Source organism: Thamnophis sirtalis, unplaced genomic scaffold, assembly GCF_051295495.1.
Source record: "Thamnophis sirtalis isolate CommonGarterSnake01/CBP01778 unplaced genomic scaffold, rThaSir2_p1.2 scaffold_3, whole genome shotgun sequence".
Taxonomy (NCBI): Eukaryota; Metazoa; Chordata; class Lepidosauria; order Squamata; family Natricidae; genus Thamnophis; species Thamnophis sirtalis.
Window position 1 is genome coordinate 27,330,390 of NW_028261383.1, and position 13,024 is coordinate 27,343,413.

The window sequence follows — 13,024 nt, forward strand, 5'->3', positions numbered from 1 at the left end:
CCTGAATTCTGATCACGTGATCGCTGCAAAGGTCGTAACTGTGAAAAACGCTCATAAGCCACTTTTTCAAGTTCCTTTGCAAAACTTTGAACAGTCACTAAACGAACTGTTGTGAATCAAGGACTATCTGTGCACATTGAGCAGGGCACTGGTCACCCGCCTGCCTTCACAGTTCAGAGATGCTCGATCTTTTTGGATTCCTCGTTCAGGACCAGAGGAGGGAACTCAGGGGGTCTGAGGTATAGTAACCCCCTCCCCAGTTCCCAAAGCACCAGATGCCAACCTCTGGGCCATATTCAACCTCTTCATTCTTCCTCCTCACAGATCTTTTACAGGTAAAGGTTCCCCTCGCACATACATGCTAGTCGTTCCTGACTCTACGGGGCGGTGCTCATCTCCGTTTCAAAGCCGAGGAGCCAGCGCTGTCCGAAGACGTCTCCGTGGTCATGTGGCCGGCACGACTAAACGCAGAAGGCGCATGGAACACTGTTATCTTCCCACCAAGGGTGGTTCCTATTTTTCTACTTGCATTTTTACATGCTTTTGAGCTGCTAGATTGGCAGAAGCTGGGACAAGTAGCGGGAGCTCACTCCATTACGTGGCGCTAGGGATTCAAACCACCAAACTGCCGACTTTTCTGATCGACAAGCTCAGCATCTTAGCCACTGAGCCATCCCTTTTACAGATCTTTTAGCCACCCAATACTCCAGCTTTCCTCTCTTCCTATGCTGACATCCCAGACATGTCTCCCACTTGCAAAACCTTCCTGTCCCAGGATGTAGAAACAGGGATTGAATCGCTCAGCGTTCCTGGGAATATCCTGAATCTCTCCTCCCACTTTCACACTTCTGCTGTCTCTGGAGAGGACTAGCTAAGCATTCACTGTGTCAGGATCCAGAGTTACCGTATTTTTTAGAATATAGACGCACCGGAGTATAAGACACACAAAGATTTTGAAGAGGCAAATTTTTTTAAAAAAAGTTGCACTCTGCACACCTCCCCAAAACGGCCCGTTTTTTGCGAAAACTAGCCATTTTTTTTTTCCAGAACAAAGGACGTGAGTAGCCTTTAGGAGGCTTGTGCAGTGCTCCTGGGGGCTGGGGGGGGGGATTTCTGCCCTCCCTACCCCTAGGAGCACTCTACAAGGCTCTGCACGGCCATTTTGGTGAAGGGACAGGGTTTCGGGAGGCAAAAACTGCTGTATTCAATGTATAAGATGCACCCAGATTTTCAGCTGTTTTTTGAGGGAAAAATACTCTGAAAAATATGGTATGCTTTCTTTGGAGCGAAGAAAGGGAAAAAGAAAGTAAAAGGCAAAGGAGAGGATGCTTGAGGTTGTGTCGCCCAGCCTGGCTTCACTTTTGGAGGTTCGGCATTACAACTACCAGAATTCCAAGCAAATGTGGCCAGTTCTGAGCGTTGTGGTTTTAATAGGTCTGGAATCTGGATGCTATCACATCAGGAAAGAATGTAGAGTTAGAAGGGACTTTTGAGGTTTTCTAGTCCAACCCCTTCCTGCTCAAGCAGGAAACCCTATACCAGGGGTGTCAAACTCGCGGCATCACGTCGTCACGTAATGTATTATAACTTCCCCTTCACTAAACTGGGGGTGGGTAGGCATGGCCAGCGCATGACTCATCCAGCCCATGCACCGCGTGTTTGACACCCCTGTCCTATTCCATTTCAGGCAAATAGTTGCCCATTCTCTTCTTAAAAACCTCCCATGTTAAAGCAATCGTGGCCAAACAAATCCAGTCAGGGTTTTGCTGGCTTTTTAAAAGGCTTTGTCGGACCTGCCACAACTTAATAGAAACAATCCTTGGTTCCATCTGTTGAGAAAGGTATATAGTTTTATTAGAGATCAAATGCACTGCAATAGTGCAAAGCCAGAACTGAGAATCATGTGGCCAAATCTCACTGTTCAGGAAATATAAATGTCCTTCAGAAGGCTCAGAGTAGTTCATGTTTGACTGTTTTAGGACGTGGTGATGTTTGTGTGGTTTTTCCCAGGGGCGGCTGGTATTTTGAGACTTTCTCCTTCATGTGAAATTTCTGGTGTTTCACAATGTGCGACCGGTGAGTGAAGCACTTCCCGCACTCCAAGCATTTGTAAGGTTTCTCCCCCGTGTGGACTCGCTTGTGAGCCAAGACGTTGGATCGGTCTGAAAAGCATTTCCCACACTCGGAACACGCGTAGGGCTTCTCCCCCGTGTGAACCCTTTTGTGCCTGGCGAGGGAGGAGCTGTCCGAAAAACATTTCCCACACTCCGAGCACACATAAGGCTTCTCTCCCGTGTGGATGCGCTGATGTTTGACCAGGCCTGACCGCTGGGCAAAGAATTTCCCACACTCCAAGCAGGTGTAAGGTTTCTCGGCTGTGTGGATGCGGCAGTGCTTCACGAGAGACGAGGGCCGAGGAAAACATTTGCCGCACTCTAGGCACTCGTAGGGTTGTTCTCCCGTGTGGACCATCCAGTGACTCACGAGGGTCGAATGCTGGTCAAAACACTCCCCACACTCGGAGCATTTGAAGGGGTTCATCCCTCTGTGAATCCTCTGGTGAGCCACCACGTGGGACCTGTCCGCGAAACACTTCCCACACTGGAGACACTTGTAGGGTTTCTTGCCCGTGTGGGCTCTCTGGTGCCTCACGAAGGCCGGGTGGTCGGCAAAATGTTCCCCGCACTGCAGACATTTAGGTTGTTTCTCTTGGAGGTGGACCTTCTTGTGGCTTGAAAGGCCCAACGCATGAGCAAAACACTTCCCGCATTCCAGACACACGTGGTGGTCCCCATCGGCAACCCTGTCCTGACAGTGCGTGATGAGAGCAGAGGACCATGGGAAACTCCCCCTACAGTCTAGGCACTCATAAGCCTCTTCTTCTGGGTTCATCCGCCAGTGGTCTGTGAAGGTAGAAAATCGCTGAGCCTGTTCCTCACACTCCATGCATTCATAAGGTCTCTCTGCGGGGAGCTTTCCCGGTGGCGTTGCAGGGCCCGGCCAGCAAGTAAAAGAGTTCCCACAGGTCTCACACAGGAAGGACTCCTTTCCCACAAGGTGTTTCTGGTGTGCCTCATTGTAGTATTTGCCGTGCAGCGAAAGAGACAAGCTGCTTTCCACAGAATCATCTGGTGGAGTAAAAGACAAATAAAGTTCGTCTTATGACCACGGTTGAACACCCGAAATTTCTTTAAAAAAAAAAAAAGTTTTATGTATTTTTTTATTTTAATTTGAACATTTCATCTTCCATTAAACAGTGGGTCGTCTGGGTACAAATATCTCTGTGCAATAACAATGAACATTTATAGTATTCATTACACTGATGTTAATTCTCTAATATTACAATAATAATAAGTATAATAAACCTATTTCATTTCTCTCTCTTAACATATCTTCTAATAAGAATATATGAACATTTATAGTATTCATTACACTGATGTTAATTCTCTAATATTACAATAATAATAAGTATAATAAACCTATTTCATTTCTCTCTCTTAACATATCTTCTAATAAGAATATAATAGTAATATTAAACACAATAGCCTTGTCAGTCATATTAGTAAAATCTTGTTTACATCTCTGTTTTAACGTTTTCTATATTTCATTGAACTCCGCTTATTTCTAACTTCTGTTTTTGTTCTCAAACCATCCATAAAAAATCTCCCATGTCATATAATACTTGGTTTGTTCTTTCTCCCGGCTAGGCAGCGTTAATCTATTCATTTCTGCACATTCTAATATTTTCCTAATCTCATTCTCATCAATAGGGACCTTTTAACTCTTCACCAGTTTTGTGCAAATACAATTCTAGCTGCAGTTAGTACATGTATCATTAAGTATGCATTTCCTTTACTATAGGTTTCGGGCAAAATCCCCAGAAAAAATATTTCTGGTTTTGGTTTTGAGCCCAAAATTTCTGTTGCTAAGAGAGACAGCTGTTAAATGAGTTTTTCCCCATTTATGACAGTTCTAGTCATAGTTGTTAAGTGAATCACTGGAGTTACCATATTTTTCAGAGTATAAGATGGACCTTTTTCCCTCAAAAAAGAGACTGAAAATCTGGGTGCGTCTTATACACTGAATACAGCATATTTTGCCTCCTGAAACCCCACCCCCTTTGCAAAAATGGACGTGCATAGCTTTTAGGAGGCTTACAAAGTGTTCCTGGGGGCTGAGGAGGGCAGAAACTAGCGAAAAATGGACTGTTTTTTTTGCTCAATTTTGCTCCTCCCCAGGAGAACTCTATAAGCCTCCTAAAGGCTATTCATGCCCATTTTTTTAAAAAATGGGCCCATTTTCACAAAAAAACAGGCCATTTTTTTGCTTGTTTAGGGGGGGCATCCCCCCAGGAACACTCAACAAGCCTCCTAAAGGCTATTCATGCCCTTTAAAAAAAAAGTCTGTTTTCGCAAAAAACGGGCCATTTTTGGAAGGTTTGCAGAGCGCAAAAACCTTTTTTTAAAATTTGCCTCTTCAAAATCTTGGTGCATCTTATACTTGGGTGCGTCTTATACTCCGAAAAATATGGTAAGTTAGTAACAAGGTTGTTAAGTGAATCTGGCTTCCCCACTGACTTAGCTCGTCAGAAGGTCGCAAATGACCCCTGGGACATTGCAACTGTTATAAATACATGCCAGTTGCCAAGCATTTGAATTTTGAATTTTGACCATGGGGATGCTGCAACAGTCATAAGTGTGAAAAATGGTCGCAAGTCTTTCTTTCTAGTGCTGCTGTAACTTTGTCACTAAATGAGTGGTTGTAAGTCAAGAACTACCTGTACAATGGTCATTGCTAGGCTAAGAAAACATTGCAGTCTAACTCAAGTGTTCCTGAAACCTGGCAAATTTAAGGCCTATGGTTTTCAACTCCCAGAATTCCCCAGCCAGTTTAAGTAGGACTGGGAGGCAGTGATTGGCCCAATGTCATCCAGCTGACTTTCATGCCTAAAATGGGATTAGAACTTACAGTCTCCTATGTTCTAGCCCAGCATCTTAACTACACACTATTGCAATATTCTCTACATGGGGCTGCCCTTGAAACGCATCTGGAAGCTACAGTTGGTGCAAAATGCAGCAGCACTCGTGATTCTGTGCAGACCTCAGCATGCACATTTTTCACCTCTCTGCGGGAGCTGCATTGGTTGTCAATTTGCTTCCAGGTGCAATTCAAGGTGTTGGTTGTCACCTTTAAAGCCCTTCATGGCTGGAGTCCAGGTTAATTGAGGGACCATCTCTTACCAGTCATATCTACCCGACCCACTAGAGTGGGAAGAGAAAGAATGTTGTGGGTCCCATCCCCTATGGAGATACACCTGGTGGGGCCCCGAAGAAGGGCCTTCTTCGTAGTGGCTCCCTCTCTCTGGAACATCAGAGGTTAGAATGGCCCCCACCCTAACACTCTTCCGAAAGGCGCTGAAGATACGGTTCTGCCAGCGAGCCAGAACAGAACGGAGCCCATTAAATGTCTGATATGAATGTGTGTCCTGTGTCTAGGATGGGAGGGGAATGCGGGCTATTATTTTATTATTTTTTACTATTTTACTATTTATTATTCTTATTTTTATATGATGCTTTTATATTGGGTAAGCCACCTTGAGTCTCCATGGGTGAATAGGAAGCAATATAAAATTCCTAAAATAAATAAATAAATAACTGCTAGATTAAATAAGATCAATGGTCTGATTACTAAACCTTTACCTGCATTGGTGTAAGATATCTTTGTATCGTCCAATTTGGGGGTTTCTGGCAGCCACGGCTCCTCCCCACGCTCTATCTGAGAGATAAGGGTAGGCTTGAGGACTAGAAAACCTGAAAGCAAACAGATATGAAAAAATGTGATCAGCAGGTCCGTTCTGAAGCCCAGGAGGAGGCGTGCCTGCTGAGCATGGTTAAAAAAAAAATCAAGATGGTGACTGCTAAAAAGCAGGTGGAGCTTCCATCAAGCCATTGTGGCTGCCATCTTGACTTGGCAAACAGTCTTTCATGAGATTTCACAACTATATAGACCTTTATCAGGCTTGGAGAGTTGCCAGGCCGATATCTTCCAAACGCCACGCTGTAGCAGCAATTCCTTGGCAAGAAATCAGAAACAGATCTTCACCCTAATGAATTACAATACAATACAATACAATAGCAGAGTTGGAAGGGACCTTGGAGGTCTTCTAGTCCAACCCCCCTGCCCAGGCAGGAAACCCTATACCGTTTCAGACAAATCGTTGTCCAGTCTCTTCTTAAAGACTTCCAGTGTTGGAGCATTCACAACTTCCGGAGGCAAGTTGTTCCATTGATTAATTGTTCTGTCAGGAAATTTCTCCTCAGTTCTAGGTTGCTTCTCTCCTGGATTAGTTTCCACCCATTGCTTCTTGTACTACCCTCAGGTGCCTTGGAGAATAGCTTGACTCCCTCTTTGTGGCAACCCCTGAGATATTGGAACACTGCTATCATGTCTCCCCTAGTCCTTCTTTCTCTTAAACTAGACATACCCAGTTCCTGCAACCGTTCTTCATATGTTTTAGCCTCCAGTCCCCTAATCCTCTTTGTTGCTCTTCTCTGCATTCTTTCTAGAGTCTCCACATCTTTTCTACATCGTGGCGACCAAAACTGAATGCATTATTCCAAGTGTGGCCTTACCAAGGCATTATAAAGTGGTATTAACACTTCACGTGATCTTGAATGTAGCAAGGAAAACATACAAAACGTACAACCTCAACCTAAGTCATAGGACAAATAGCAAGAAATCTTTGCTGTGATTATAATACTATGCCTGGTTTCCTAGGAATTCGATGAAATGCATTTGAATTAGAAATGCAACAGACGTTGTAACCAAACATTATTTGAACTGAGGGGGGAGACTGATAATATAATAAGGATGTTTCGTCTTTGCCGGATTTTTTCCTCCTTCCCTAGGTCCTGGGTCCGGACTCGTCTCTCTCAAACTGTAACAAAACTTTGAGGGTTAAGTCCTCAACTTAAGACCACAATTTGGATCTGAATTTCAGTCATAAGTTGTGGTATGTTGAGGCACCCACATGCCCGGATGCAATGTTTCTATCATTTTTTACGGAGGTTTTAAGTGAATCATGTAGTCGTTCAACGACTCCATTCTCCCAAATGGGTTATTTTATTTTATTTTTGCTGGAAAATTTAAAAAATTGTACAGTAAAAGTTAAATAACCAAAATAAAGGACCAAAGTGAGTTTTTGGAATAATAAGTCTTAAGGGCAGCTTTCTGAAATGTCCCAAAGGTGTTTTTTCAAGAGGCAACTGGAATTTCTGGTTTTAATTCAGCTCTGAGCTGAAGAAGCTTCTTGGATGAGAAGCAAAATATTTCCAAAGAAAATAAAGTTCAACTGCTTCTTGAAAAAGCACTTTTGAGACAATCGTGACTGAATGACTGAAAATCTCCATAGACTTTTGGTATAAGTTTAATTTAAGTATAATAAGGAAGGATGATCACTGTAAATAAAATGGTTCAAACTTTTTCTGCAACATCCTAGAAGCTTAATGAAGGATTCCAGTGGTGAAATTCAAATCTCTTTACTACCGGTTCTGTGGACATGGCTTGGTGGGCTTGGCAGGGGAAAGATACTGCAAAATCCCCATTCCTGTGGGAAGGATATTGCAAAATCCCAATTCCCTCCCCACTTCTGGTTGAAGCATATTTCAGAATCCCCATTCTCTCCCCACTCTGGGGCCAGCCAGAGGTGATATTTGCCGGTTCTCCGAACTCAGAATTTCCGCTGCTGGTTCTCCAGAACCTGCTGAATTTCACCCCTGAAAGATTCCCTTGTGGTTGCTCTCATTTCCTATGGGAGAGAAAGCATTCTACAATCCCACTGTTTCTGTCTCTCGCTGGCCATAGAGGATACATATCGGCTTTTCATCTAGCCCCTTACCCAGTGAGGTCACAATCCCGTAATTTTCCACCATGACATCTTCATACAAAGTTCTCTGTTTTCGATCCAGCAGAGCCCCCTGGTCCTCTGTGAAATATACAGCCACATCTTCAAATGTCACTGAATTCTGTAAGAAAAATAACATTTAACAGATATGTACGTGTGCATATGTATCTAGATGGTTTATTCATTAATTTTTAAAAAATGTATTTATTTATTACATTTATATGGCTTGATAGATAATGAGTGCAACCTATGAAACCATGCATCAAATTAAAATAGTCTGATGATACTCGGTAGAAAGCAAAATGATTCACCAGTCAAGTCCTTATCCACATAGATGTATCCTTAGGTTATAAGCAGTTTACTCTTTCAAAAATTCAAATTGCAGACTACGTGCTCCATGCCACACCTGCAGCCTGGCACAACATTTTATGGGGGCAGAGATTGAGTTTTCTCACTGCAAACTCTGGCCTGCTGTAGGCCAACACTGGAAGTCTTTAAGAAGATGTTGGATAGCCATCTGTCTGAAATGGTATAGGGTTTCCTGCCTAGGCAGAGGGTTGGACTAGAAGACCTCCAAGGTCCCTTCCAACTCTGCTATTGTATTGTATTGTAAATGGGATGTAAGGACTACAAAAAGCAAATCTACAGGTAAACAAATTGGCATACAGTCATTAAGGGCTAGCTGCAGTTACTAAATTCTGCAATTCTGGAAGTGAGATTGTGCAAAAAAACTACCGTACCTAATTCCGTAATGGCGAACCTATAGCCCGCATGCCACACGTGGCACGCAGCGCCCTCTCTGTGGGCACGCGAGCCATCGCCCTAGTTCAGCTTGACCGGGCATGTGCGTGTGTCTCCCACCAGGCAGCTGGTGATCGGGTCTCTGGCATATATGCACAGGGGGAGGGGAGCGTGCAGGGGCTGCACATGTATGCACAGGGGGCGTGCATGCGTGGGGGCGGGGGGCATGCAAGAGGGGATGGGGGGCTTGTGGGGGGGGACACGCACATTGCATTTTGAGGGTTCGGGCGCACTTTGGGCACTTGCTCCAGAACAGGTTAGCCATCACTGACCTAATCCATTATCCCTTCGCACAGTGCTCAACTAGATATTTCAGGGAACTTTTCAAGTGCAATTTGAGCATTTCCCATTTATGTTCCTCAACCTGATTTCCAATACATTTAAAACAGAAACAGAAAAACAGGATAAAAATCTCATCTATGGAGCTACTGAAAAACAGTAATCCTGTATGAAATGCTGTACTAACCGGAAGTCAGAAATCCTTCCAAGCTCTTTTAAGTCGCTCTCAGCGGTATTGCAATACATCCAAATCTATATTTTATCCGATCCAGACTTAATGTACATTGCCGATTCTGTCTTTCTCAGTCTTAGCAACTTTTAAGATGTGTGAATTTCAACTTGCAGAATTCCCCAGCGAGCATCGCTGGCTGAAAAATTCTGGAAGTTGAAGTCCCCACACCTTAAATTTGCCAAGGTTGAGAAATACTGCTCTAAATAGACTTCAATGCTGCAGTCAAAAATGGTCCATTTCCTGATGAGATCTCCCAGCTAAAACAGCATTGCTCCCCCACTGTGACCCGTCAAAAACTCGACTAAGCCGCGCCCGATTAAAACGCGTCGCTGACGTCATCAACAGGGCGACAACAGCCAGCGCAGAGAAAGAAGGGCGCTTTAAATAGCGCTTTGAAAGCAAGCTAATAGCAATAGCAGTAGACTTATATACCGCTTCATAGGGCTTTCAGCCCTCTCTAAGCGGTTTACAGAGAGTCAGCATATTGCCCCCAACAATCTGGGTCCTCATTTTACCCACCTCGGAAGGATGGAAGGCTGAGTCAACCCTGAGCCGGTGAGATTTGAACCGCTGAACTGCTGATCTAGCAGTAGCCTGCAGTGCTGCATTTAACCACTGCGCCACCTAAGCCTAAACCTAACCCTTACCTTAAGCTGATTCAACTTAAGGTAAGGGTTAGGTTTAGGGTTAGCTTTAGGGTTAGCTTTAGGGTTAGGTTAAAGGTTAGGGTTAGGTTAAGGGTTAGGGTTAGATTTAGGGTTAGGTTAAGGGTTAGGGTTAGGTTTAGGGTTAGGTTAAGGGTTAGGTTTAGGGTTAGGTTAAGTGGGGTTAGGTTTAGGGGTTAATTTTAGGTTTAGGGTTTACAGCGTGCTTCTGTCTCCGCACTGTTGTCGCCCTGTTGATGACGTCAGTGACGCGGTTTAGTCGGGCACGGTTTAGTTGAGCGCGGTTTTGTGGTGGAACCCTCCCCCACAAGTTTTCCCCAACTGTGTGGACTTCAACTCTCAGAATTCTCAGCAACATCCTTGCCAGCAAAAGAATTTTGGAAGCCTGCAGATTGCTCACTTACTGAACAGCATTTTTGTCCATTTTGTGAAAAGGAAGCTAACTTTCTCACCTTAATGTGACTCTCAGGAATTGTGGTCAATGGACTGAAGTCATATTCCATTATCCCAGCCAGGTTTACTACTGGAAAAAAAAATCACAGCATTTGGAGCTCTGTGTGGTTATTTATCTGTGTGGGGACATATACAAAATTTGTTTGTTAGTGACTCAGTTGTTTCAACCATGCAACATATGTAAGGCTTTAAGCCAAGCAATGAAAGACCTGGAATAGTTTATGTCTCCCTTTTGTCTTATCATTCCTCATTTTCTACGGAAGTCCAAATATTTTACTGCCTGAATGAAAACACATCTTCACCCCAACCTGGATGTTAAAATATCCAAAGGCCACCAAGTTATGAAATGTGAGAAGTGTTTTCCCCCATTCCTGGGCATTTAAAATATAACACCATGGACGCATTAACTAGCTACTCGTCTCTTGTGACTTCAAGACAGCACATTCTTGTTTGAAAAAAAGGGTTTTTCAGAGCTGGTGACACAAAAACTGCTGCTGCATAGCTCCCTAAAACTAGAATAATATACAGCATGAAAGACAAGAAGCAACCCAGAAGTGAAATAAATTGTTGCATTTTTTTATTATGTACAGGATTTGGTGAGGGTGGATGGTCCACTTGTGGATAGAGGCTGAATTTAGGCAAAAATTCTTAGTCTCATCTCTCCTTCCATAATCCTGAAACTCTCCCTAGCCTACATTAATCTCCTACCTGTCAACGACTGCTTCAGTTTCAACCGCAGTAATACATGGGCAAACAATCAATACAAACCCAGGATAAACTGCCCTAGTCTTTCAGCAACAGAGTGGCCAACGCCTGGAATGCTCTACCCGGCTCCGTTGTTACAGCCTCAAACCTCTACAGCTTCAACCTTAAACAGTCTACTATGGACCTCACCCCATTCCCAAGAGGTCCGTAAAGGGGGCATGCATAAGCGCACCAGCGTGCCTTCTGTCCCTGTTCTACTGTCCCCATTTATTTGTACTTATTCCCTTTGTTCATGTCCAAGTCCATACTTAGACCTACTATCTTGTACATGTTCGACAAACTAATTACATAAATAAATAGATAAATAAACTCCCCCCACTCCATTTTCTACCTGCCAAATGCATCCGATTGCAAACCCCATCACCATCACTAAGCTGCCAAGCGAAGGGGCTGCTGATGCAACCTAACACATCTGGAAAGGATAGGTGGGAGGAAGCCCTGCGATGCCCTTTTCACACTCCAAAAAGAGAGAGATCGCCTCGCTTTTGCTTGCTCCTATCCCTTTTCCCAGATCACAAGAACTTCGCGAACTCTCCCGTGCAAAAGAACTACCTGACCCATAGCAAAGCAGGAATCCAGGAAGCATCTTTTCTCTTCACTCCCCACCCCCACCCCGCCCCGCAGCTACAGGATGCAAAGTTTTTGCACCCCTCCAAATGCACAAAGAACGGCAAAGGATCCCCCTGCAATAGATCGAGGGATCGCGCGTGGGATCCCCGCCTTTGGCTGCCTTCCACCGCCCGCTCATGTGTTTCCTTACCTGCCCGGACGCTGCTGCCGCCGCCTCCATTCTTTTGACAATTCCATCACGTCTTGTCTCCTTCAGCCAATCCAGCCTTTCGAATCTGGAACCAGGAAGCCCAGTGGCCGCTGGGATTTGTGGTCCGATTTGCTTCCCAACCCGAATGGAACCCGAAGCGCTTCTGGGACTCGTAGTCTTCCTTTCCTTTCACGATTCAAAAGTGTTTCTCGATGTCAGGCGCGGCAAGACGGGTGGACTTCAACTCCCAGAATTCCCCCAGCTAGGATTCTTCTCATCCAAGAAGCTGGGGAATCTCCTTGGATGAGAAGCGAAACGTCTTCAAAGAAACCCCACCCACCCAAAATCCAGTTGCCTCTTGAAAAAGCACCTTTGGGTGTCCCAGTTAGTATGATATGCAGCCAAAAGCTTCCAGCAGATCTGCAGCCCCTCCGTTTTGGAAACCCAACAAAGCAAGACATAAAAGGTGAAGGCAAGTACCCTCCTCCACCATTTTTTAAAATTTATTTTGCAGTTGTTCAGATATGCTGTTCCTGAATATGGGGGCTCAGTTTAAGCATCATAGCTCGACAGTTAATATTTTTCCTACAATGGAATGTCTATGGAAATTCTCAATCATCCAGGTCATGGTTATCTCAAAGGTGCTTTTTCAAAAGGCAAATGGACTTTCTTGTTTTTTTCTTTTGAAGACGTTTTGCTTCTCATCTGAGAACTGAAGCAGCTTCTTGGCTTGAGAAGCGAAATGTTTTCAAGGAAAAAAACAAAGAAGACCAGTTGCCTTTTGAAAAAGCACCTTTGGGACATAACAATGGAATGAATTCCTCTCCCCCGCAGTGTTACTTTTGCAAAAATGTGCAATCAGTTGCTTTCCATGTATAAACTGAAGGTATCTTTCATAATTCTGAATCAGCCTAGCCATTTTTCTTCTTTACATTACAGCATCATGTTTAACTTTTCTAACTAAAGGACTGGAGCTTACTATGTATACCAGTATAAATAAAAGGGTATATTCAGTGGTGGAGGTGCTAGTGGCTGTTGTATCTTTTGTGATTTCTCTGCAACAAAACTTATAGCATAAAGTAAAGGTAAAGGTTCCCCTTGCACATACATGCTAATCGTTCCCAACTCTAGGGGGCAGTGCTCATCTCCGTTTGAAAACCGAAGAG

The 13,024-nt window shown here is 44.1% G+C and overlaps 1 protein-coding gene across 2 annotated transcripts; it reads right to left on the reverse strand.

Annotated features, from left to right (window-relative positions):
* Nucleotides 1-1,830: 1,830 nt before the first annotated feature.
* Nucleotides 1,831-11,928, reverse strand: LOC148047725 (uncharacterized). Of its 2 annotated transcripts, XM_087708431.1 has the most exons (5): nucleotides 11,859-11,928; nucleotides 10,333-10,449; nucleotides 7,898-8,024; nucleotides 5,700-5,810; nucleotides 1,831-3,128 (listed from the first exon to the last, which is right to left on the reverse strand). In XM_087708431.1, exons 2-5 carry the CDS (start codon nucleotides 10,381-10,383, stop codon nucleotides 1,951-1,953), a joined length of 1,467 nt encoding a protein of 488 aa, XP_087564557.1. In that variant the 5' UTR covers nucleotides 10,384-10,449; nucleotides 11,859-11,928; the 3' UTR covers nucleotides 1,831-1,950. The 2 variants fall into 2 exon arrangements, with proteins under 2 accessions (XP_087564557.1, XP_087564556.1); XM_087708430.1 differs by lacking the exon at nucleotides 11,859-11,928 and having other exon boundaries at nucleotides 10,333-11,346.
* Between the last annotated feature and the right edge of the window lie 1,096 nt (nucleotides 11,929-13,024).